This window comes from Lutra lutra, chromosome 6 (assembly GCF_902655055.1).
Source record: "Lutra lutra chromosome 6, mLutLut1.2, whole genome shotgun sequence".
Lineage (NCBI taxonomy): Eukaryota > Metazoa > Chordata > Mammalia > Carnivora > Mustelidae > Lutra > Lutra lutra.
This window is the reverse complement of record NC_062283.1, coordinates 20,021,327-20,044,030: the sequence shown is the minus strand read 5'-3', so window position 1 is coordinate 20,044,030 and position 22,704 is coordinate 20,021,327. Positions and strand designations below refer to the sequence as shown.

Genomic DNA, 22,704 nt, shown 5'->3' with positions numbered 1-22,704 from the left:
GCCTGACCGTGGGATAGGAAAGTGGTTGCGGCCGGGTGGAGTGGCAGCTGCCACTGAGAGCTGGATGCGAGAAGCCAGGGAGAGTCTGAGAAAACAGGCTTGGAGTCCAGTGACTCACAGCAGGGATCTTCTAAATATTTTTCTGGGAAGTGATTGCAAAGTAAGATTCAGTTTAGCTTAATCGAGAGCAGATAACACTGACATGGTTATTAACTTTGAGTAAGTTCCATCTTTTATAAAAGTATCAGATCAGTGGTTAATAATAGTTACCATCACCCGGGAGACAACTGTGATGTGCCAGGTATCTTCTGTCCATTATCAGAAGGTTCACATTGTACAGATAGTAAACTGAGGTTAAAGTAGTGACTTTGTGACGTGGCCCGGGTCACACAGCTAGTGAGTGGTTGAGCTTCGTTTGAATCCAGGATACCACAGTGGGTCAAGAAACGATCAAAAACCTTGGCTATTAGAATTCATCTTTTGTACTTGAAAACTCTTCTAGCTAAAATGCTTTTAATCTGTTGTGTTCATGTGAAATATTTATTTCATAACCATTGTACTCTTTTGTTATTACTCTGGTAGGGTTTCCATCTGCTTAGGAAGAAACACAGTGTGATGCTGCCTTCAGCCAACTCCTGTTGGTCAGCCCTACAGAACAGCTTTCAACAGCAGTTAACTTTGTCCTCTAAATATGGGCATAATTTCATCATAGTTCAGGTGACTGAAATGTCTTGGGAAAGAGAAAAAACCTGCTGATGGCCCTGATGGTTCAGAGCTGACTACCTAGGGTGGAGCAAAGGCGGGCTTGGGTGTGACTTGGGGAGTCCAGCTCAACCCTCAGCCAACCAGTCTTTCCAGATGAGGAGGTTCTAGAAAGCGTGCTTCAGTCTGGAAGCCATGCTGCTTACGGCCCAGCCCCACCCTTACCTTTTCTCTTTCTCTGTCCTGCACTCTATGGGAAACAGTAGGTGTGGTTCTGATATTGAAGTCACCACCCCACAGACCCCCAAGTCTCAGTGAGCCTCTCCTTTGGGGCAGCATCCTGGAAAAATGTTAGCACAGCCCAACCATTTACATCTTATCGCCCGCACCGGGGACTGGACGGGTCCAGGACCTGGGAGGAACTCATGAAGGTGAAATCCACATTTCATGAAATTGATGATGCTTTAGCAAACAGATTTTAAGTTCTTGCTTGGAATCACATTGACAATTTTTTATTTATTTGTTTTTTAAAGTTTATTTATTTAGTAATCTCTATACCCAGCGTGGCGCTCGAACTCACAACCCCATGATCAAGAGTTTCATGCTCTTCCAATTGAGCCAACCAGGTGCCCCTGGAATGAAATTTTTTTGACATGCAAACATAACGTCCCTTGCTTCATCTGGCACCTGAAAAAAGTTGAAAAGGAGCTGACTTCATGAGGAATAACCAGATAGCCTGTAAATAATTTTTTTTTTCCCTCAGAATGAATGGGAGGTTTCTCATAGGGGAATAATAAAATAGAAATTCTTTTTTTTTTTTTAAAAGATTTTATTTACGTATTTGACAGACAGAGATCACAAGCAGGCAGAGAGCCTGGCAGAGAGAGAGACAGGAGGAAGCAGGCTCCCTGCTGAGCAGAGAGCCCGACGCGGGGGGGGGGGGGGGGGGGGGGGGGGGGGGGGGGGGGGGGGTGGGGGGGGGTGGGGGGGGTGGGGGGGGGTGGTCCTCGATCCCAGGACTCTGAGATCATGACCTGAGCCGAAGGCAGAACCCACTGAGCCACCCAGGCGCCCCTCAAAATAGAAATTCTTATGGCATTAAGTTTGTAAGGACCAAATATCCATGTGTCATCCCCACTTAATGAAGGAAAAGAGGGCATCTTTTTCTGAATTTTCTTATCCCTTTAGTAAGTTTTGTGCTGTTAAAATGTGTCACTCTCTTTGAATCATCTCAAACTTTTTATTTCAGGTCTTGTAATAATTTTGGGAACCTGTGAAATGCCTCATATTTAATACCTAATCCATCTCTTCTTTTTCATGTTTTTGTTTGGTTTGGTTTTTGTGTTGTTTTGTTTTTCTTTTTTGCTTCTCACCTTATCCCAGTTGGTGCAAAATATCCTTGGGCAAACCTCAGAATTACGCACAAAGACAAAAACACAAAATGCAAGATAAAACAAATCTCAGAATACTATCCTAGCGGCAGCTTCAGTGAGGACTGGGTTTGTGCGGGACGTTGCCCACCTTCCTGGCTCCCCTTAAGAATCCCGTCAAGGGGCGCCTGGGTGGCTCAGTGGGTTAAAGCCTCTGCCTTCGGCTCAGGTCATGATCTCAGGGTCCTGGGATCGAGCCCCGTATCGGGCTCTGCTCAGCAGGGAGCCTGCTTCCCTTCCTCTCTCTCTCTGCCTGCCTCTCTGCCTACTTGTGATCTCTCTCTGTCAAATAAATAAATAAAATCTTAAAAAAAAAAAAAAAAAAGAATCCCGTCAAACCCAGGAGGCGGGTGTGTTCCTGTGTGTTACAGAGGCAGAAACTCCAGGCACGGCGAGTTAAGTCATTTGCTCCCAGTCACAGGCTGTACAAGCAGATGGCTGGGCAGGGAATGGACTCTTGGTCTACCGACCTCAGAGTATTCGTGAAATTAATGGTATGTCTTCTGTTCGCCCCACAATGCTCCAATCCACTGAAAGCAGTGTGAGAATAATAAAACGGAAAGGAAGTGGAGCTTTGATTACAGACGGCTTCCAAAGCTCCCGGGTGAGGACAAAATGAAGGTTTGGAGAAGACCCCATCTCTAAAATTTATAGGAAAAAACCCTTTTCGCACATTATTGGGGTGGGAATGGGGGGTAGGGGACAGGGCAGGTGCGTTACCTGACTTGGATTTGGAAATCAGGGTAAGGAGATGGTGGTCATATCCTTGGATCAGTCTTTTATTTACCTTTGTTTTTCTTCTTCGTTACTAAACCAAACAGACATGCATTAACTACCTTCTGTCTGCAAAACGAGGTTGTTAGGTGCATGGAGGAGTCAAGGGTTACTAAGATACGGGACTTTGCTCTCCAGGACTGGGGTAGACAGGTGTGTAATAACTAGTGCAGAATAAGGGCGGAGGTGGGAACACAAGAGCTCCAGGCAGGCGGCATTTGGTCTGTGACTTCCAAAGGATGGACACATGACGTTCCGCTGCGTAGCACGTTTGATGTGTTTTGGAGGTATGATACCGTCCTTCCATGAAAAAGTAAAAAGATCACTTTTTCCTCTTTCAAGATCCTTGAAAGAAACTCAAAATAGTACATGTTAAAATGCTTTGAAAATTATAAAGAGCTAAGCAAATAGGCTTTAAGATCAATATTAATGCATCGCACAATTCTAATTTCCAACCAGTATTTATGGAGCTTTTCTAAGGCCACTATTCTTCGAACCTGAATATATAGAGACATAAAATGCCATTTCTGGTACTTGTTCAGGACCCTAGGTTGATGGAATGAACGAAAGAAAGGCAAGAGATAAAGAGGGTGGCAGAGAGAGAGGGAGGAAGGGAGACAGAGGAAGGAAGAAGGAAGGAGTCCAATAGGAGAGAAAGTGTATCCACAAAAGGAAATGCAGAATTCATTGGTGTGGGCCACGTGGGTAATGAACAGCGTAGATATTATAAAATGACTTTAAAAAACAAAAAGTAAATATTTTTTTAAAATTACCTTGTAATGCTGCATGCCTCTGTTCAAAATATTTGTCTTGTGTTTTTTTTCCTATAATATTCTTGGCAGGGTTAAACTAATGTCTTAAAACAGCTAATTCTGAAGTCTTTTTTTTTTAACGAAAAGAATGTTATTTGTCAGTAGTAAAATAAAAGATAACTGTTTAATATTGTTCACATATTTGTGTGCTTTGACCCTAAAATTTGGATTAAAATCCAGAACGCATTTTCCGTTTAGCCATTGTTGAAGGGATCTTTATGTAAACTGTTTGAACAAGTACTTGTTTAAACAAGTTTCAGAATGAATTTTTTTTAAGTGTTTATGTAGGCAGGTTCTTTGTCGTATGAATCATTTGCCTTTGTAAGTTTGAAGATAAAAACCAGAATTTCAGAAAAGTTGAGGACAAATGTTATTTTTTCAAGGACAGCTATTAATTTTAGAAGTGAGTATTTTTTGACTGATCTGACCCAAGTGAGTTTTCTTTTCTTGTGGGTCTTTTTTTTTTTTTCACATGACATCTTTCATCTTCCATGTCACGGAGTCACTAAAATGGGATTTAAAACGTGAACTTTGAGCTTGTTAGTTCAATTCCCACCGTGGTTTAAAATCTCTGCACCCCAACACCTATATGTACCCATAGTGAAAAGTTCTTTGAGGCCAGGGATTTTTAAAATCTTTCCATGCTTGTTAAATAAGTACATTTATTTAAAAATTATTTCTTCACCTATGATAGAATTGTGCATTTTCCTAATCCCTGGATGAATTTAAGAGGAAACTTCCCTGCCATGAGACAGGACAGACTTTTTTAATATTCTCGGTAGGAGGGAGTTCATTTGGTAGTTTCATGAAACAGTTACAGAAGAGTGAACTAAAGAAATCTTAGGTATCATCTTGCCTAACGGATGAGAAAGCCCAGGTCTAGACATTTCTGATATTAAAAGAAAAAAAAGTTCCAGAATTGTTATGTGATCGATACAAAATATGATTTGACTCAAAAAGTTGTGAATGGCGCACAACTGTAAAAAAACCACACCATGTTCCCTGAAGCCAGCCCCCCCGGCTCTCCTGCTGAAGAATCCTGCACCGCACAAGGTCAGGGCCAGACCGATTCCATGAGTCACAATCCTTTCGCCCGCCCTTCCTCCTTGATTTCAGTAGATCCATTTCTATGGGGATCTTCCCTTGGGCCAGAGACCCTCAAACGGAACAGGAAAGTGGATTCTCTTTTCCCCAGTCACCAAACCTCAGTGGGCCCGAGTCTCCCTCCCTTTGTCTCATGTTGACAGACTGACCTATGGGAAAAAGCGTGCACCCTAGTTCCCTTTCTCACCTAGCTCTGTTTCCAAAGGTTGTTCTGGGCCACACCTCGGACCGAAGTGAGAGTCTTAACAGATTAAAGAGGGGATGTGTAGATCTTGCTTTAAGAACCAGGCAAAGTCTTGAGAAGTAGTGTGTCAGATGGAACTTGGTTAATTAGGTCATATTTTTCCTGTAGACAAACAGCAAGGCCGAAGATTCTCCATTACGTTGTTCTGACACTTAGCTTTTCCGTTTTTGTTGACCCTTAAAAAGATTTGATTTTCGTGCATTTCTCTTGCTGTATAATTGTCAGTGTATTCACTTAATTGCCAAGTGACACATATGGGGTTTTAGTGGAAATCTAGGGCATGTGTGGTGAACATAGGCAGGTCCTTTAGCAAAGCGTGAAGACTTTTTTTGAGAATTATCAGCAGCATGAAGTAACCTGAGTTTTTTGTTTTTTGTTTTTTTTGTTGTTGTTGTTTTGTTTTAATTTAAATTCAGATGTATGCAGGGGAGAGGAAGCAGTGAAGATGGCTTCTTTTTTTTTTTTTTAAGATTTTATTTTATTTATTTGACAGAGATCACAGGTAGGCAGAGAGGCAGGCAGAGAGAGAGGAAGGGAAGCAGGCTCCCAGCCGAGCAGAGAGCCCGACGCGGGGCTCAATCCCAGGACCCTGGGATCACGACCTGAGCCGAAGGCAGAGGCTTTAACCCACTGAGCCACCCAGGCGCCCCAAGATGGCTTCTTAATTAATAGAGATGTCCACTGCTGTCCAGACAAATGTCTTCTAAAAGTAGGAGGGAACCAAAAAAATGTAGAAAGTCCATCAGTATTTTAAGCCAACATATAACTTCCTTACCTCCCTTTTTGCTGGATACAGTTCATTTCTGTGTCATGTAACTAATAATTGGTTTTGAAGAAGCTGGTGAGTTTTATATTTTGACAAGTGAACTTAGAATTGAGTGTCATAAACTCACCCTTTAAAAGACTTGTATGTACACTGTGGTCCATTCCTTCACAGCTGAGTTGGCCTCCCTGCCTTTCTCTCTCTCTCTCTCTCTCTTTTAATGCATTTTTATTTTGGAATGATTTCACATTTACAGAAAAGTTGTAAAGCTACTGGAGAATTTTCCTGGACCCTTCACCCAGTTTGCGATACTTTTTACAACAGCACAAGTTATTAAGTCTTTTAAGGGACTCTGACTTTCCATTGCCTGAAGAGATAGCCCTTTCATTTGTATGATGGGGACTGGATTTGTGGGAATCACTCTGTGAACAGGATTGCTGAAAATGCTTCCAAACAAAGGTACTCTCATCCCCGTTCAAGAAAGAAAACAAAGATAATTACACAGGACCTTCCTGATTCCTTTTCCATCCTAGGGTTCTAAATGAGCTTTCTGTATTTCCCATTTTTTTTCCCCCTTTGTCTCTTGAATTTCTTTCCTGTGATTCTAAGGTGATTGGAATTTTGCACAAGTTTTGACAACTGATGGAGTCCTGTTTACATCTCAGCGATGTAATGTGCCAGATTTCCTGTATCATTCAGCATGGAAGGAAGAGAAGGCCGCATTCATGGGGGGTGAGGGGTGGGGCGTGCTGGTTTTGATGGGTGGGCGGTCCGGGCTGCGCTCTGCCTGGGCCTGCCTGGACGAGCAGTGTCATCATCCGGGAGTGGTTCCCAGGGAGAGCTTGGGTCCTCACCCACATACATCAGCTAGTGCTGGCTTGTAGGAGCCTTGCTTGCAGGGAGTGATGGCAAAGAAGTGGCAGGGAAAGTCAGTGCTTCCCCAGTGTGAAAAGATGCAGAATCAGGTGCCGTGGAAGAAATTTCTTGCGATTTTACCCCATCTGTGCATAATAGTATAGCCTAGGTGTTACAACACCCCCCTTTTATTAAACAGTGAAAATCTTTCTTTACAGCACACACAGACACACACCACCCCCCCACCTCCAGGTACACACACCTATAGGAGAAAGTGAATGCATCAAACAGGCATCGAACAGTTTTTTCTGCAGGTGTAGGCCGGCCTTGGCCAAGGGGCCTGGGTGCCTCCGGGGCCCTGTGAGGGACTCAGGCTTCTTTTAACGCATTTGGGAGACCTTCTCCTGAACATTAAACCATAATTCAACATGCTTTAAATCTCTCTTAAACTAAGCTATAGGAGGCTGTGCCATGGTTTAGAGTATCATGGCAAATGACCAAGCAAGACTATTTTTATCATACCTTTTCTTTTGACTTCTATCTGGAACACATTACATTCCTGGCATCTCTTTCTTTAAAATATTGTACATCTACATCACCACCTTTCTTTTAAGATTTCTTGCATGTATCTACCAGAAAAGTGTTTTGGGGACACACCTGGGTGGCTTTCTCCATTAAGCACCTGCCTTTGGCTCAGATAATGATCTTGGGGTCCTGGGATCGAATCCCGAGTCAGGCTTCCTGCTCAGCAGGGAGTCTGCTTCTCCCTCTCCTTCTGTCCCCTCTACCCAGCTCATTCTCTCTCTCAGTCTGTCTCAAACAAAATCTTTAAAAAAGAGTGTTTCATTTGAGAGGTACATTTGGGTGATTGTCCTTGTAGAGAAGAATATTCCATAGGGCAATCTTGAAAGGAAAAGTGGCTTGTTTTTGTATTAGAGTTGTTTACGTTTCCCTTCACTTTCCTGACACCGTATTTCTTTATCATTATTCTCATTGTGATTGCAGAAAATACTTCTTTAGAATAAGCTCGTCTTGTGCCTCTAGCTGTTTTCCTCAGGCAGACTGGCCAGTGAAACTTTCATGCTCTGGGTCTGATCCACTGAGGTCTTCCCTTGGCGGGCTTGTGCAGATAATCCTCATTGTGGATTATTGGGGGATGAAGCGGGGAAGGTGATAGATAAGCTGCTAGAAATGTGTTTTTACAACTCAAGGGACTATTTCTGGGTTGGATCTTAGACCTGGAAAAAAAAACTTTAGTAATTATTAGGCTAATTAGTAAAATTGAAAAATGTTCTATAGATTAGCCAATCATATTCAGTTTTAAATGTCCTGATTTTGATAATTCTACTGTGGTTATGTAATAGAAAGTCTTTATTCTTAGGAAACATATGCTGAAATATTTTGGCATAAAAGCTTATGATGATCTTCAAGTAGTTCAGACAAGCATGGGTATTGATGGGTAAATACACCTACAGAGAGGGAAGAGGGGGATACAGGAAACATGTTAGCATTTCTGGCTGAAGGGTCTATAGGAGTGTTTTTGTTGCATTTTTGCAACTTTTCTGAAAGTTTGAAATTGTTTTGAAACCGGAAAAAAAAAATTCAATTTTTGTGTTTGTTTCATCAGTCAAACCGGGACGATGTCCAGGCACCAGAACCAGAACACCATCCAGGAGCTTCTCCAGAACTGCTCGGACTGCCTGATGCGGGCAGAGCTGATCGTGCAGCCGGTGAGCTTGCTTGTCCCGCTCCGTTGGCCACATCTCGCTTTGCTCCCCGTTAGCGTCGCCTTATCCTCCTGACCTGTGCTTCCTCACTCACGACCCTCCTTCGCATACTTAGGGTTTAGAAATTATCTTTTTCTAAACGGACTAGAGAGGGGTGTGTATCTTCTTAACCTAGTGGTGATGTTGGTTTAACAATGGAAACCAGGGCTTGCCCAGGGTTTCCCCCAGCAAATGTTTACACAGATGCCCACCCTTTTGGCTTTGCAACAGCTCCTCATTTATTATTATTTGTGTGATTATTGTAGTGCTTTCTTTTCCTAGAAATGCAGCCTGACTGGTGTATATCACGGGTTTGTGTTGTACACCATCAATTTAAGAAGTTAGTTTTTTTCTTGAGGAAAAATTACCACATTGTGAGAACAATTCTGTTTGAGAAACAAAGGAAGGAAGGAAGGAAGGGAGGAAGGAAAAAAAGAGAAAAAGGAAGGAAGAAAGAAAGAAAGGGAAAAAAAGAAAATGCAATTCAAAATCGAGGAAAATGGTAGTATTTAACGAAAACCTCCCAGTATTTCTGGATATTAGCTTAGGTTCTCATTGAAACAGGCTTAGAAATCCTGGACACTGTGATGTTGTATGTGTCAAGTTTTTATTTTGAAACACTGTAGCTAGCATTCAAATTTGCTAAAACTAGGCTAGAGAGTGGTGGGGCCATGGACCCCTTCACCCTCCTTCCCCCGATTCATTGCACGTCCCCACGAAGGGACTGAGTTCTAGCCTCCCCGATGCGGACCGGGGATCTGGCCCATCACAAAGTACCCCTGTTTAAATAAATATAAAGAGGGATTTTAACCAAGTGAATTTGCAAGGTTCTGTTTGGAGAATATCTTAATGTTCTAATTTCTCCATTTTGGAGATTTGGGGTGGATTCTGGTCTATTTCACCCAGTTAAAAAAATAACTTCACTTTAGTCCCTGTAAAAGGATATTTGGGACTCGGCAAATGAGCTTGGTTCTAGTTCGGGTCGTTTCAAGTCTCTGACTTGCAACACACTCCTTCTCACAGAGCCGTGATTCCTTTACCTAGAGCAAAACAGGAAACTCCTGCAACTCAGACTGAACACATGCACGCCCTAGACCTGGACACGAGGTGTAGTGGCTATAGAAACGCTTTCCATGTGGTTTCGAAAATTTACATGGCGTCACGTTCTCAGTGTATTTTTACTTATGTGCACAGAAGTGTAATAACGTCAGGGAAATGTAGTGTGTTTGCTACCATTTCTGTTAAGAGAAAGGTTCATTTGGCTGAAGCCCGATTAAAGCAGCAAATGTAAAATTCTAGGGAAAGCTCCTATATGGCCCTGTGGCAGCAAGCTTTTGCATGGGAAAAGAGGGCGGTTTCCTTTTCTAAAACAATTTTTAATTTGAAAATAATGATAGCCTCACAAGAAGTTGTAAAAATAGTACAGACACTCTTGTGTGCCCATCACCCCTCCCCCAAAGGTGACATCTCACATAAGGGTCATGTGTCAGCAGGAGATTGATTGGTCCAAGACAATGAATTAGATAGCTTCCTTTTTTTTTTTTTTTTAAGATTTTATTTATTTATTTGACAGAGATCACAAGTAGGCAGAGAAGCAGGCAGAGAGAGGGGGGGACCCCCCAGGCGCCCAGATAGCTTCCTTTTTAAGAATGGAAAAACTTTGTTCTCATAAGACTGAGGAAAATCTTAGTTCATATGTAAAAGACCTTATCTAGCATAATAGTACTATGTTTACCGCAGTGAAATTCCCATTGGCTGAATGTTGTTTGTAAATAGGAAAGATAGCATTTAACACATTGAAGAAAGGGAAAACTCACTGTTCTATAAATACACTTTTAAAAGACTAGTAAAAATTTAAAATACGGTCCACAAATTTTGCTTCATGAATCCTCCTCTATTTACCCACCTCTCTCAAATTAATAAGGTAATTTGCAGGCAGGAATTCTTTGCAGTCATGTGCAAAATGGAAACTCACACTCTTTGTTAAGTTCACAGCAGAAGCTTTTGCTGCCATTGACACAAGTGAAGCTTCTCTTTCCAGCATTTTCCGCACTAGTGTGAACACCCGTGAAGCTGTCTCTCCACATGTTTCCTTCATGTGAATTCTTTCCTCTAGGAGCTGAAATACGGAGATGGAATACAGCTGGCTCGGAGCAGAGAACTGGACGAGTGTTTTGCCCAGGCCAATGATCAGATGGAAATTACCGATAGCTTGATCAGAGAGATGCGACAGATGGGCCAGCCGTGTGATGCTTATCAGAAGAGGTATTGCCTTTACCCCAGAGCCCAAATGCAGGCATCATAAGCCCACTTTCGCTCGATCCCATGGCCCAGGTCCTCCCTTGAAGGGAGCACAGCTATTCTAGGGGGAGGGCTCCCTTCGCTTGGTGTTCTGTAGCTACTGTGTACAAATGGACTGCACTCACTGCCTCCATCTTATGTGGCTGCCATGAAAAGAATCAGACAGACCCGCCCAAAGGAGCCGGCTTATGTTGAAGGGTTGAGTTTGTTACGCAATGTTCGCTGGACTTCCATCTGGGGAGCAGCAACGGCCTTTGGCACAGCATTTGACTTTCAAGGGTCCAATACCAAGTTAAGCTCAGTTTCATGTGTACAAAAATGAGACCTGTAGAGTTGGAAAAGCAGTTTAAAGCAGAAACGGGTTGTCTTGATTTTGTTGTCATGGTACGTGGGGCCCAGGATACGAGGCAAATTCCCAGGGTGAAATTCAGGGGGAAAGCAGAGGGTGCTACCAGGTTAGGCAAAGCCAGCTACACTTTCTGTGATGTTTTAGGCCCTGAGCATCACAATAGTGAGGTTTTTATATGTGATTGCAGTTCAAGTCAGGTGGTAAAGAATTCTCCAAATCCAACATTTGTGACCTCCATCCTGGCAACGAAGGAGACTCAGAAAGGGAGACATTTACCTAGAACATGGGCTCATAGGCAGTTTTCCTGCAACAGTGTGATTGTTTTCCTTTCTTTTCAGACTGCTGCAGCTTCAGGAGCAAATGCGAGCCCTTTATAAAGCCATCAGCGCCCCTCGAGTCCGAAGGGCCAGCTCCAAGGGTGGTGGAGGGTACACCTGTCAGAGTGGCTCTGGCTGGGATGAATTCACCAAGCGCCTCACCAGCGAATGTCTGGGGTGGATGAGGCAGCAGAGGGTAAGCACCTTCCTGATGAGGTTGGTTCTCGAATGTTCCAAGCCTGAGTGTGTCAGAGGTATAGAACATGGCAGGCTCAGCCCCTGCGGTCTGGCCACAGCGTGGTCTGGGATTTCAGCCAGCAGCGGAAACCTGGTATTTTCCGTAGTTTCCTCATATATAATTTATTTGTAATTTTTTATTTTTTAGAGAGAGAAAGTGGTGCGCACTCATGAGCAAGTCGGGGAGGGATAGAGGGATAGAGGAAAAGAGAGACAGATTGAGAATCCTAAGCAAGCTCCATGTTTAGTATGGAGCCCAATGTGGGGCTCGATCTCACAACCCTGAGATCATGACCTGAGCCAAAATCAAGAGTCGGATACCTAACCGACTGAGCCACCCAGGTGCCCAGCCTTGTGTACAATTTAAATCGAAGGCTTCTATTTTGAAATAAATAAAACTTCCGACAGTTCCCCCCCCCACCTCTTGTGGCTTGGGGAAGGATCCTCATGGTTTTCTGGATAAAACTCTCACAGGTAACACTTAGGTATAATTTAATTAGTAGATTTTAAATGTCTAGCTCTTACCATTCACAACCTGAAAATGTGTTGGCCTTTATGCGCCAAAAAACCTCATTGTTCTATCTGAATGGTACGTGACCTCATCTGTGTTAGTGATAGGTACTTAAAAAAACGTGTTGTGGAGGTGCATTTAAAATGGTAAATCCAAGAGCTGGAAACGGTAAAACCGGATATTCTGGTTTGGGCTCATCAGTTGCTTCCCTCATATTTTTGAGGTGTTGGTTGTTCTTGGACAACCCTTATGGCACGGGTGTGGGAGGGGAGCGAAATAATGGCGACTGGAGTCTATGCTGAGCCTTTCCCCGCCATGGCAGTTTCTACAAAGTGTTTCCCCTGCTAATTATTGTTTTGTTGTTTTATGTGGTCATTATGCCCTTTAATGAACAGGTGGCATTAGAAATACGCCATAATCTCGTCGCTGGGAATTGTATCATGCAAACCACCTGCTGATGAACAACCATCCTTCTTCGGAGAGGGGGGATGTGTTAGGTTGATTGATCGGACTGACATCGTTGGTGGTGCCATGTGGTCATGGTCGTAAGAAGCTTTGGTCTTACTGTTTGTCGTTGGCCCAGTTGAGCAGCGGTTCTAAAGTTTCTCAGCCACTCGAGATTTTGGGGGATGTGTTCTTTCCTAAGTGGGTTTATGAGTCTACATGTTCATTCATTCAGTTAGTTAAGCTTTCCCCCTCCGTGTTATAAAGACGGTGCGGCACTATCACAGAAGGTAGGGCTTCTAGAAGAGAAAAGTCAGTTGTAATCCCAGAAACCAGACTAGAGTCCTAGTTTTCAGATTCCCTTTGACCTTTGAACACACATTTCTAGAACTCTTCTATATGTACTGGCACCATACCAGAAAGTGAGTGTTCAGAAATTCTGAAAGTGGATATTATTGACGAAAACCTGGACACCCACACGCCACATTTCTGTCCAGAGCATGCAGGGTTAATTGCTATTTGAGCTGTGATAAAATCCTGAGCAGATAGGGCTGGGGGAGGGGTGGTGCTCCAGTCCTTGGGGAAGGAAGGGAGCCCTGAAAAGAAGGCTTGGCAGAGCTGATGGGGCTTAAACTACATCGTATGTAAGTGATGTTAGGTGAGACCACCTTTAAACCAAATTACTTAGGAAACATCCAATCCCTTAATTTCTTCTTAGTCAGTATGACAGTTACATGAAAGGACAGCTCATAATTGGTCATTTTCTGCATGCATGTTGGGTGTAGGTTCGTGACACTCCCTTGTTGCGAAGGCTCAACATTTTTTAAGTTTTGGGAAATGGCATCCTCTCGTGGACTCAGTTTTGTGTCAGGTAGGGGAGTGTTTTTTTAATAGGTGCAATTCATGAGCGTAGCTCTTCAGATCAGCTGGCCTCCAGGGTTTCAAGGGAACTAAAAGTTGTTGGATCTCTTCCTGCCCGTTTGCTCTGGGTTTCTCTGGGGCCCTTTCCCTCTTATCCTTCTTCCCCCAAGCATAGCCCGCATTCTTTCTCACTCCCCCCGAGGGACTGAGCTGCAGGCCAGACCAGCTGATAAGGGAGCAGTGTCCCTCGCCATGATCAGTAGGCAGTCACACATCTGCTGTGCCAGGCTTTTGTTTTGTTTCCCTGATTTGTGCTTCTGCTGATGGACGGGTCAGATACTGCACCCCTGGCTGGTAATGAGGGGCGGGCATGGGAGCCTGGTCATCTCATTAACTTCCCAAGTGCACTTACCTGTTTCTGCTTTAAAGCCCCAGTGGGCTGAGGAAGAGAAAGGTCAAAGTCCTAGGTAACTTTCGGCAGTCTGGCTGAAATGGCTCCCCTCTCTGAAGGCTTGCCAAGTGTATTAGGACATGGATGTGGCTTAGAACAATGTGTGTTATGTTCTTGCCGCAATGCCAGACTGGAATGTTTGCCCTTGGCATGTCTAAGAGATGACACAGGTGATTTGGAAATTTACATGAGCTCATGCGAAAGACAGATGAGCTGATAGTCTTGTGGAACAGAATGCTTGATTCTTATTATGGGGTGTTCTTAAATTCAAAGTAGGGGAGACTCAAATTGGAAAGGGAGTCAGATTTAATTTTTAAAGAGCTCACATACACCCACCATCTTAATATTGCCAGCGTTAATTGAAATGAGCTTTTAGTATGCTCTGTAGCAACTTCTCTTTGAAATGGGCTATAGAGAGTTCGGCATCCTGAAAGATAATGGTAAACACTGAATTTAAAGAGTTGACAATTACAGGGATCAAAACAATTTAAAGGAATAAACAATGCAAAGTATGTTTAGGTAGGCTGTTTAGCTTGGGACATGACTAAGCTTAATGAACTATCTCACGGCTGAAAATGACTGTGTATAGAAACTTCTGTCAGTAATTTCTAATGTGTCATACGTAGATATGCACACCTATTACACACACATACACACACACACCCCACTTGTACACAGGTAGATTTTTTGCTTTCCCCCCTCAGAGGACATGATCTAGCTTTCAGGAATCTCGTTCCCCCATCATCTCTCCTCAGCCATGTTGAACTGGGGTTCAACAACTTGGGGGAGGTATTGGACCAGCCCCGTTCTCTGTTTGAGAGTTCCAAGCCTTTACACAATTTTTTTTGGTTTCGAAAATACTGAATATATACATCTTCAGTTTTATTGGAATGGAAGTTATGTATGTCCCTTAGTTCTCAGACCCCTGACGCGGGGGGTAGGGTGAGTCAGACCTAAAGCATCGGGCATGAAGGCACGCTCTCTTTCCCCCGGCAGGCGGAGATGGACATGGTGGCCTGGGGCGTGGACCTGGCCTCCGTGGAGCAGCACATCGACAGCCACAGGAGCATCCACAATGCCATTGGGGACTACCGCTGGCAGCTGGACAAGATCAAAGCCGACCTGGTACTTGGAGATGTTTCAGTTGTCGAGTCTTGGAAAAGCATACAGAAGCATTGTGTCGTTCCTCAATCCTGGGCATTTTTGGCTGAGACATTAGCCTAAGATTTCTCCCCCAACGGACTGGAAATTTCTAAAAATCCCATTTCATAAATGGGGACGTGGACTCGGGTAGACCTAGTAGAGATTGTGTTAACTCTTAAGGAAGACGTAAGCAAAAGGCAAAGGGCGTACCCACGTGGTTTTGTGCATAGTTTGTAGATGAGTGTTTTTGAGGTGGGGGGATGGTGGGGTTTTTTGTTTGTTGTTTTCAGCAAGCAGAGCATCTCTTCAAATAGAGCACAGCAATTGTAGAGTTTTGTGGGCTTGGCAAATCCTTTCCTACATATCTCTTACTGACACTCTTCCTTGAAGCTGGGTCCAGAATTGCATCATGAAATAATCACCTGGTTTTTATTTTTTTATTATTTTTTTAAAAGAATTTATTTGTTTATTTATTTATTTGTCCCAGAGAGAGAGAGAGGGCACACAAGCAGGCAGAGTGGCCGGCAGAGGCGGAGGGAGAAGTAGGCTCCCTGCCGAGCAAGGACTCAATCCTAGGACCCTGGGATCATGACCTTAGCTGAAGGCAGTGGTTAACCAACTGAGCCACCCAGGCGCACCCCCCCCTTTTTTTTTAAGTTTTTATAATCACCTGGTTTTTAGTGCCGGGTTCCCACCCAGGTCTCCATGCTTTTAAATCCCTCTTTTTTTTTTTTTTTTTTTACTTTGACCAGAGATACTCATCCTCACTTGTATTGCCTTTTTTTTCTCCCCTTACTTTTGTCCCCCTAAGTCTCTGACCAAATTTCTCCCTCTTTTCTCTAAGATCTGGGGAGTTCTAAATTATATTGTCAAACTTAACATTTTTAAACAAGTGAGTCCTCAAGTGACAGTGATCGGCCCTTTACTTTGTGGGGATGGTACCACCGGGCCAGCGCGGGGAGAGGGTTGCCTTCAAGTCCAACCTGGAAAAGGTCTCTGTGGGTAAAAGTTTCTATAGAACAAACACTTCTTTCTACCAAGTGATCTGAAGTCGTTATCTGACAAAAGGGAGGTTCAGAAGGGCTGCGGTTGGTATACACACCCACAAGGGGAATTAAATAATTACTCACTGTTTGTCTTCTTCTAGCGGGAGAAATCTGCCATCTACCAGTTGGAGGAGGAGTATGAAAACCTGCTGGTAAGCTAACTGACTCCCGAAGTCTTTGTGTTCAGTCTGGTTCCGTTCCATTAAAATGGAGCCCGCCTGGGCGAGAGGAACCTGACGGCCGTGGGAGTAGCTGGGTATATGCGCGGTGCCTGGAGATGCTACTTCCAGGTCTCCGGGCCGGTTTCCTTGAGAAGTGAGTGTTAGAAGACTGTTTTCTGAAAACAGTACCTGGTGCTGTTCTATCGTAAGTTGAGAGTCACGTAGATAGCGCCTATTTTAAGTACTTAGAGTTAAAGAAATAAAGCTTTTCCACTTGTGACGTGCAGCCTTTTTTTTTTGAAGTATAAGCAAAAATAAGACTCGTTTTCCCCAGAGAGGGGTTTCTTAGACCATCATCACCATTTTATGACAAAGTGGGAATCAGTTCACTGGTCTGGTAAGAAGAAGAGCTGTTGTCTTTTTTTTTTTTTTTTTTTTAACCAATTTGTGTCACCTTCACCTTTTCAGTATTTCCTTTTGGTAGTGATCCTTTGCATTTATTGATTGATTTTAAAGATTTATTTAATTTTTGAGAGAGAGACAGAGAGAGCGAGAGCGTGAATCAGGGGAAAGGCAGGGGGAGAGGGAGAGAGAGAGAAGCCTCAAGCGGATTCCCTGCTGGGTGCAGAGCCTGACTCGGGACTTGATCCCAGGACCCCGAGATCATGAGTGATCAAGAGTGGGACGCTCAACTGACATAGCCACCCAGGTGCCCTGGCGGTGATCCTTTTTAAATAGTGTAACTAGCAGTGACACAAGTGTCCTATTAGGTCTGGCCGTGGCTGACAGTCCCTTGAATTTTGGGGGTGCGGAAGAGGGCAGGAAAAGCTTGATTTATCTTTTTAAGATTCGAATTTTCCCTTTGTAATCTGAAACTAATTATTGAACCCAAACCTCAGTGTCTGGGTCAAGATCCTTCTGAATTAGGCTCTTCCAATAATCTAAAATTGCTCCCTTGTTCGTCATAAGTTTGGATGGGCCTTTTTTACATACTAGGGGGTCACTGAACATTTTATTGGTTCATGTGATTTAATTGATTGATTGATTAATTAATTATTTTTTGGCAAAAGGGACCACACAGACCAATCTTTGGAATCTGCAGAGAATCCCATTAACGTGCCTGCTGTCACCCTAACGCTGCTTTTGAACTTCCCGTGCAGAAAGCGTCCTTCGAGAGGATGGATCACCTGCGGCAGCTGCAGAACATCATCCAGGCCACATCCCGAGAGATCATGTGGATCAATGACTGCGAGGAGGAGGAGCTTCTGTACGACTGGAGTGACCGCAACACCAACATCGCCCAGAAGCAGGAGGCCTTCTCTGTAAGCTCGCCCCTCCCGGCCGTAGACGTGAGGCTCCTGCCTAGGGATGGATGGGGATGATCTCAATCACCTACTTGGAATCCAGCTTCTGCTGAAGTGGTTGCGGAGAGCCATTCCTTTCTGGAAGCTTTTCAGGGACTCTAGAGAGGCGGTGCATTGCTTAACATCCCGGAAGCCCGTAGAGAGGGTCATCAGGCATTCTGATATCCCAGAGTGTGGGTAGCACAGTAGGAGGGGGGATTAAAACCTAGAATTAGAAAATCCCCGTGTTACTTCTCACTGTCCCTTTACTTCCTTTACCTGTGTGGATTTGGACAAGAAATGTCACCAGTGTGCCCTCTGCCAGGTACTGGATGACCTCAGACATTCTTTTTGGTCTTAAAAATGCTATGATTCTGGAGGAAACCATAACACAATTCTTTGAGTTGTTCATTTCCGCAGCGCAGTTTTGAGTTCTGACTTCCCTTGAATATGGCAGAAATGCTGGAAGGCTAATGGTGACTTGCTCTGAAGGGTCGGTTTTTTTCTCATTTACAGATACGCATGAGCCAACTGGAGGTTAAGGAAAAAGAGCTCAATAAACTTAAACAAGAAAGTGACCAGCTTGTCCTCAATCAGCATCCGGCTTCAGACAAAATTGAGGTAGGCTTCATGTGATTTATAATTTTTATTAGAGAAAAAAAAGGGAACTTTTGGTAAAGACTATCTAGATCAATGATTTTTATCTGTCATAAAGCCATGACGAGTTTATTTTATATATTTTGGGATCAACACCCTAGACTGGAGGTTGGCAAGCTTTTCTGGAAAGGACCAAATAATACACATTTTAGGTTTGCAGACCATTTGGTTTCTGTTGAAATTATGTGACTCTGTCATTATAGTGTGAAAGCAACCATAATAATATATAAGTGAAGGAGCATGGCTGCGTTCCAATAAAACTTTATTTATAAATGTAGGCAGTGGGCCAGATGTGGCCCTGGCTTGCTGATCTCTGCCCTGCAGAGTCTGCCATCTGTAGGCTGTGCTCAAGGCTGACATTAGCTGGTATGACATCAATTGGTATGGCCGTACTGGTTGTTAAAGAACAAAACAAAGTGTTTTCCTATCAGTTGGTGAGAGTCACTGCCTTAAGACCCTTAAGCTCTCTGCATGGGTTCCTCGGACATACCCATCGTCTAGCAGCAGAATAGGGACAGGGTGCCTTGGAGCAGCCCTGTGACGGTTCTGTCTCTAGTGTCTGCTCTAATTCTGATTAGTCAGTAGCTATGCCATTTGAGTGAGTATTTTGACCAATACTCCTAATGGTATCTATTTGCTAAAACTGGTTTTTAGGTTGAATCGCTACCATACCGAGTTCCCTGTTGGGAAGTTCTGTTTTCACTCTTTAGAAAAACGTTTGCTTGAGTGGGTATTCGATAAAGAAATGTTTTGTAGATTTTGCTGGGGTTACATACCTGTGAAAGGACGGATGTCCTTATATGCCTGAGCGGTGATGTGACGGCGGATGTTTTCTTGCTTCAGGCCTATATGGACACTCTTCAGACTCAGTGGAGCTGGATTCTTCAGATCACCAAGTGCATTGACGTTCACCTCAAAGAAAATGCTGCCTACTTTCAGGTTTTTATGCTTAGTTGTAATTTAATTGTCGTGTAGGTCCTAATACCTTATTTTTTGGAATGTATTTTGTAAAAGCACTGAAAACAACCTTGGAAATATTTTACAAATACCACTTATTGGCTTTCAGTTTAGAGGAGCATAGATTGGTGACCTGGGCACCTGTCCTTCAGATGGCTCTTACTGTCACATGACTTAATACTGTTTCTTTAGCCACCTGTTAACTAGACCCCAGAAAGGTAGTCTGTGATCTGGAAGTACTGGAAATAGTAGGAAATACTAGACGTTGCTGCTTACTGAGTGCCTTTTCATGAACACGCGATCATGCTCATCTTTATTTATCATCTTTATTTTTCTCAAGATTTTATTTATTTGACTGAGAGAGACAGAGAGAGAGGGAACGCAAGCAGGGGGTGTGGGAGAGGGAGAAGCAGGCTTCCCACCGAGCAGGGAGCCTTAGGTGGGGCTTGATCCCAGGACCCTGGGATCATGACCTGAGCCGAAGGCAGACGCTTAACGACTGTCACGCTCTTCTTCGACAGTTCTTTGAAGAGGCCCAGTCAACTGAAGCCTACCTGAAAGGCCTTCAGGACTCCATCAGAAAGAAGTACCCCTGTGACAAGAACATGCCCCTGCAGCGCCTGCTGGACCAGATCAAGGAGCTGGAGGTACCATCGCCAAACGGAAACAGAGAGAATACTGATTACTTGATGTGGACGTTCCTTTGGGAAAAAGCATGCTTCAAATTCTAGCCCCTTAGGCTTTTCACGCAATGACGTTCTTTCCAGCCCACTTACTTCCGGGCTCTGTAGCTTCTGAAGTGGCTAAAAGTCCCTGCAGAGGGGGTAGTTTGTGGCTTTTTGGAGCTCATGCCATGCTAGCGATGTCTCATCTGTCATGTCGTAGCGGCTAGGCTGATGTCCCTTGCAGGTCTTCTGTGACATTCACAGAGTATCGGCGTGATGAAAATATGATCTTATTTGCAATTGCAGAAAGAACGAGAGAAAATCCTCGAATACAAGCGTCAGGTACAGAACTTGGTCAACAAGTCCAAGAAGATCGTGCAGCTGAAACCACGGAACCCGGACTATAGGAGCAACAAACCCATTATTCTCAGGGCTCTCTGTGACTACAAACAAGACCAGGTGGGCACCGTTATTTGGGGGTGAAGCCCAAGTTTTTCCCTTTCTTTACACTGAGAGTTTTGCCAATAGAGGGAGGAGAGTTTAATCCAGGTTTCAGTGGGCAGCACAGTAAATACCTTTCTTTCATACACAAAGCAGCAAGCCGTGGAAATGCAGCAGCTCTGTCCAGAGTCCTTAGTAGAGTCTTTAGGACAGCGAGTATTTATGGGCTATTTAATTTTAATTTTAATTTAAAAAATTTTTTTTGGTAAAGATTTTATTTCTTTGAAAGACCAGAGGGAGCAGAAGCGGGAGGAGGGGCGGTGGGGGGACAGACTCCTCACTGAGCAGGGAGCCACACAAGTTGGGGGGTGGCTTGCCAGGACCCTGGGATCATGACCTGAACCTAAGGCAGATGCTTAACGGACTGAGCCACCCAGGCACCCCTAGACTATTCATTTTAAGTCTTAATACTTCTCTTCTACTAATACGCAAAACTTTACCTGTGAGTACCCTTTAAATCTTAAATTCTAAAATCTTTAAGTTTCTTGAAATCTCTTTTAATTTCTGACATAAAAGAAATGAGAGATATGACCATTATGCTGCAGGGGAAGTGACTATCAGTAAAGATTTTCTGTCATCACAGAACACATCAAATTGTGGGCTCTGTAGTACCTACAAGCATCTATATGGAACGATGACTTGGTTTTACTAATTATTTGTGTAATTCCCCCAGCTCTGATTTCTTTTTTTTTTTTTTTAAGATTTTATTTATTTATTTGACAGACAGAGATCACAAGGAGGCAGAGAGGCAGGCAGAGAGAGAGGAGGAAGCAGGCTCCCTGCTGAGCAGAGAGCCGCATGCGGGACTCGATCCCAGGACCCTGGGATCATGACCTGAGCCGAAGGCAGAGGTTTTAACCCACTGAGCCACCCAGGGGCCCCCACAGCTCGGATTTCTTATAAGAATTACGGAGGGTTTAAGAAACATCAGTTGCTTAGATGAGTGTTGTAAAACAGTGGAGTTTATTCTGGCAGGAAGAAATATTTTAAGAACTTGCATGGAGAGGAGAAGTCGAAATAGAGGTTGAAATACGTAAATATCAAGCTCATTACATTTTACCAGTGAGGAGAGTTGTCATATTCAAAGTGTACCCCTTTCAAGAAGCCAGGGAGTTAATTTAGAAAGTGAGGTGTTCCGATGGTGAAGTTAATTTAGAAAGTTGTTTTTCTGGGGACCTGATGCCAGAATTTCTTGTTTTTACTTCTAAATTTTAAGAGAGAGTACACACGCCAAGTGAGTGCCACATCGTAGATCTAATATGTAAAATATGAACTCACAAAAATAGGAAAGCTATGGGGTGAGCTTTTGCTTTATGAAATGATTTCTCACTCTATAAATGGATTCTCTGGGCTTTCTTTGGAAAGATACTTTACCTAAATCACTATAGACAGCTTTAGGCTCTTGTGCATTGTTTAATGCATCAGTATTGTTGGAATGTATAAAGATGATCTTCATTTAAAGAAAAATAATAAGGGTCACCTGGGTGGCTCAGTCAGTTAAGCATCTGACTCTTGATTTCAGCCTGGGCCTTGTTGTCACTGTTGTGAGTTCAAGCCCCATGCTGAGCGTGGAGCCTATTTTTAAAAAATAAAATAGAAAAAGAAAAATAATAAGGTGAAAGCTCAAATGGTTTGTACAGTTTTATCTCTAGTTCTTTCTTTGAGAAAAAAAGATAATCGTGTGTACTCATGAGTAAAGCCAAAACATGGGGCCGCTTGCCTTACAGAAAATCGTACACAAAGGGGATGAGTGCATCTTGAAGGACAATAATGAGCGCAGCAAGTGGTATGTGACGGGTCCTGGAGGCGTGGACATGCTCGTCCCTTCCGTTGGTCTGATTATCCCTCCTCCAAACCCTCTGGCCGTAGACCTCTCATGCAAGTAAGTTGTTGAAGTTTCTGGTAGCCACGACATGAATGTGAGTGTGGAAAAATAGGGCAAATGCTTGTACAAGAAACACAGACATGCCCTTTTTCACAAAAATCCCCTCCCTTGAAAAAATGAGCTTCAGGAAGGTCCCTTGCATTGTCATGCAACTTTATGTTGATGAACTGTAGTTTTTTTAGGAAGGTAAAAGAGAATGTCTGACTGTATGGGGGCTGGAGGAAATATTTTTTTAAATACTGAATATTTAATATGTAAATATTAAACAATACAGTACTGCCCAAGCAGTGGCAAAATTAGACAATTAAACAAACAAACAATTAGACAAACAAAATTAAACAATGCAGTACTGCCCAAGCAGTGCCCAAATTAGAAATCAAACAGCAAACCAAAATATGTCTCAAAGCAAAAGAAAAACTCCACAA

At 43.5% G+C, this 22,704-nt stretch overlaps 1 protein-coding gene across 2 annotated transcripts in view; it reads left to right on the top strand.

Moving 5' to 3' along the window:
- DSP (desmoplakin) overlaps positions 1-22,704 on the top strand; it is a 47,654-nt gene that overhangs the window by 4,912 nt on the left and 20,038 nt on the right. For both annotated transcript variants that reach the window (XM_047733359.1, XM_047733358.1), the window contains exons 2-12: positions 8,312-8,414; positions 10,567-10,715; positions 11,439-11,613; positions 14,918-15,046; positions 16,212-16,262; positions 17,432-17,593; positions 18,131-18,235; positions 19,115-19,210; positions 19,750-19,875; positions 20,200-20,352; positions 22,122-22,276. In XM_047733359.1, the coding sequence (XP_047589315.1) occupies positions 8,312-8,414; positions 10,567-10,715; positions 11,439-11,613; positions 14,918-15,046; positions 16,212-16,262; positions 17,432-17,593; positions 18,131-18,235; positions 19,115-19,210; positions 19,750-19,875; positions 20,200-20,352; positions 22,122-22,276 (1,404 nt within the window). The remainder of the gene's footprint in view (positions 1-8,311; positions 8,415-10,566; positions 10,716-11,438; positions 11,614-14,917; positions 15,047-16,211; positions 16,263-17,431; positions 17,594-18,130; positions 18,236-19,114; positions 19,211-19,749; positions 19,876-20,199; positions 20,353-22,121; positions 22,277-22,704) is intronic.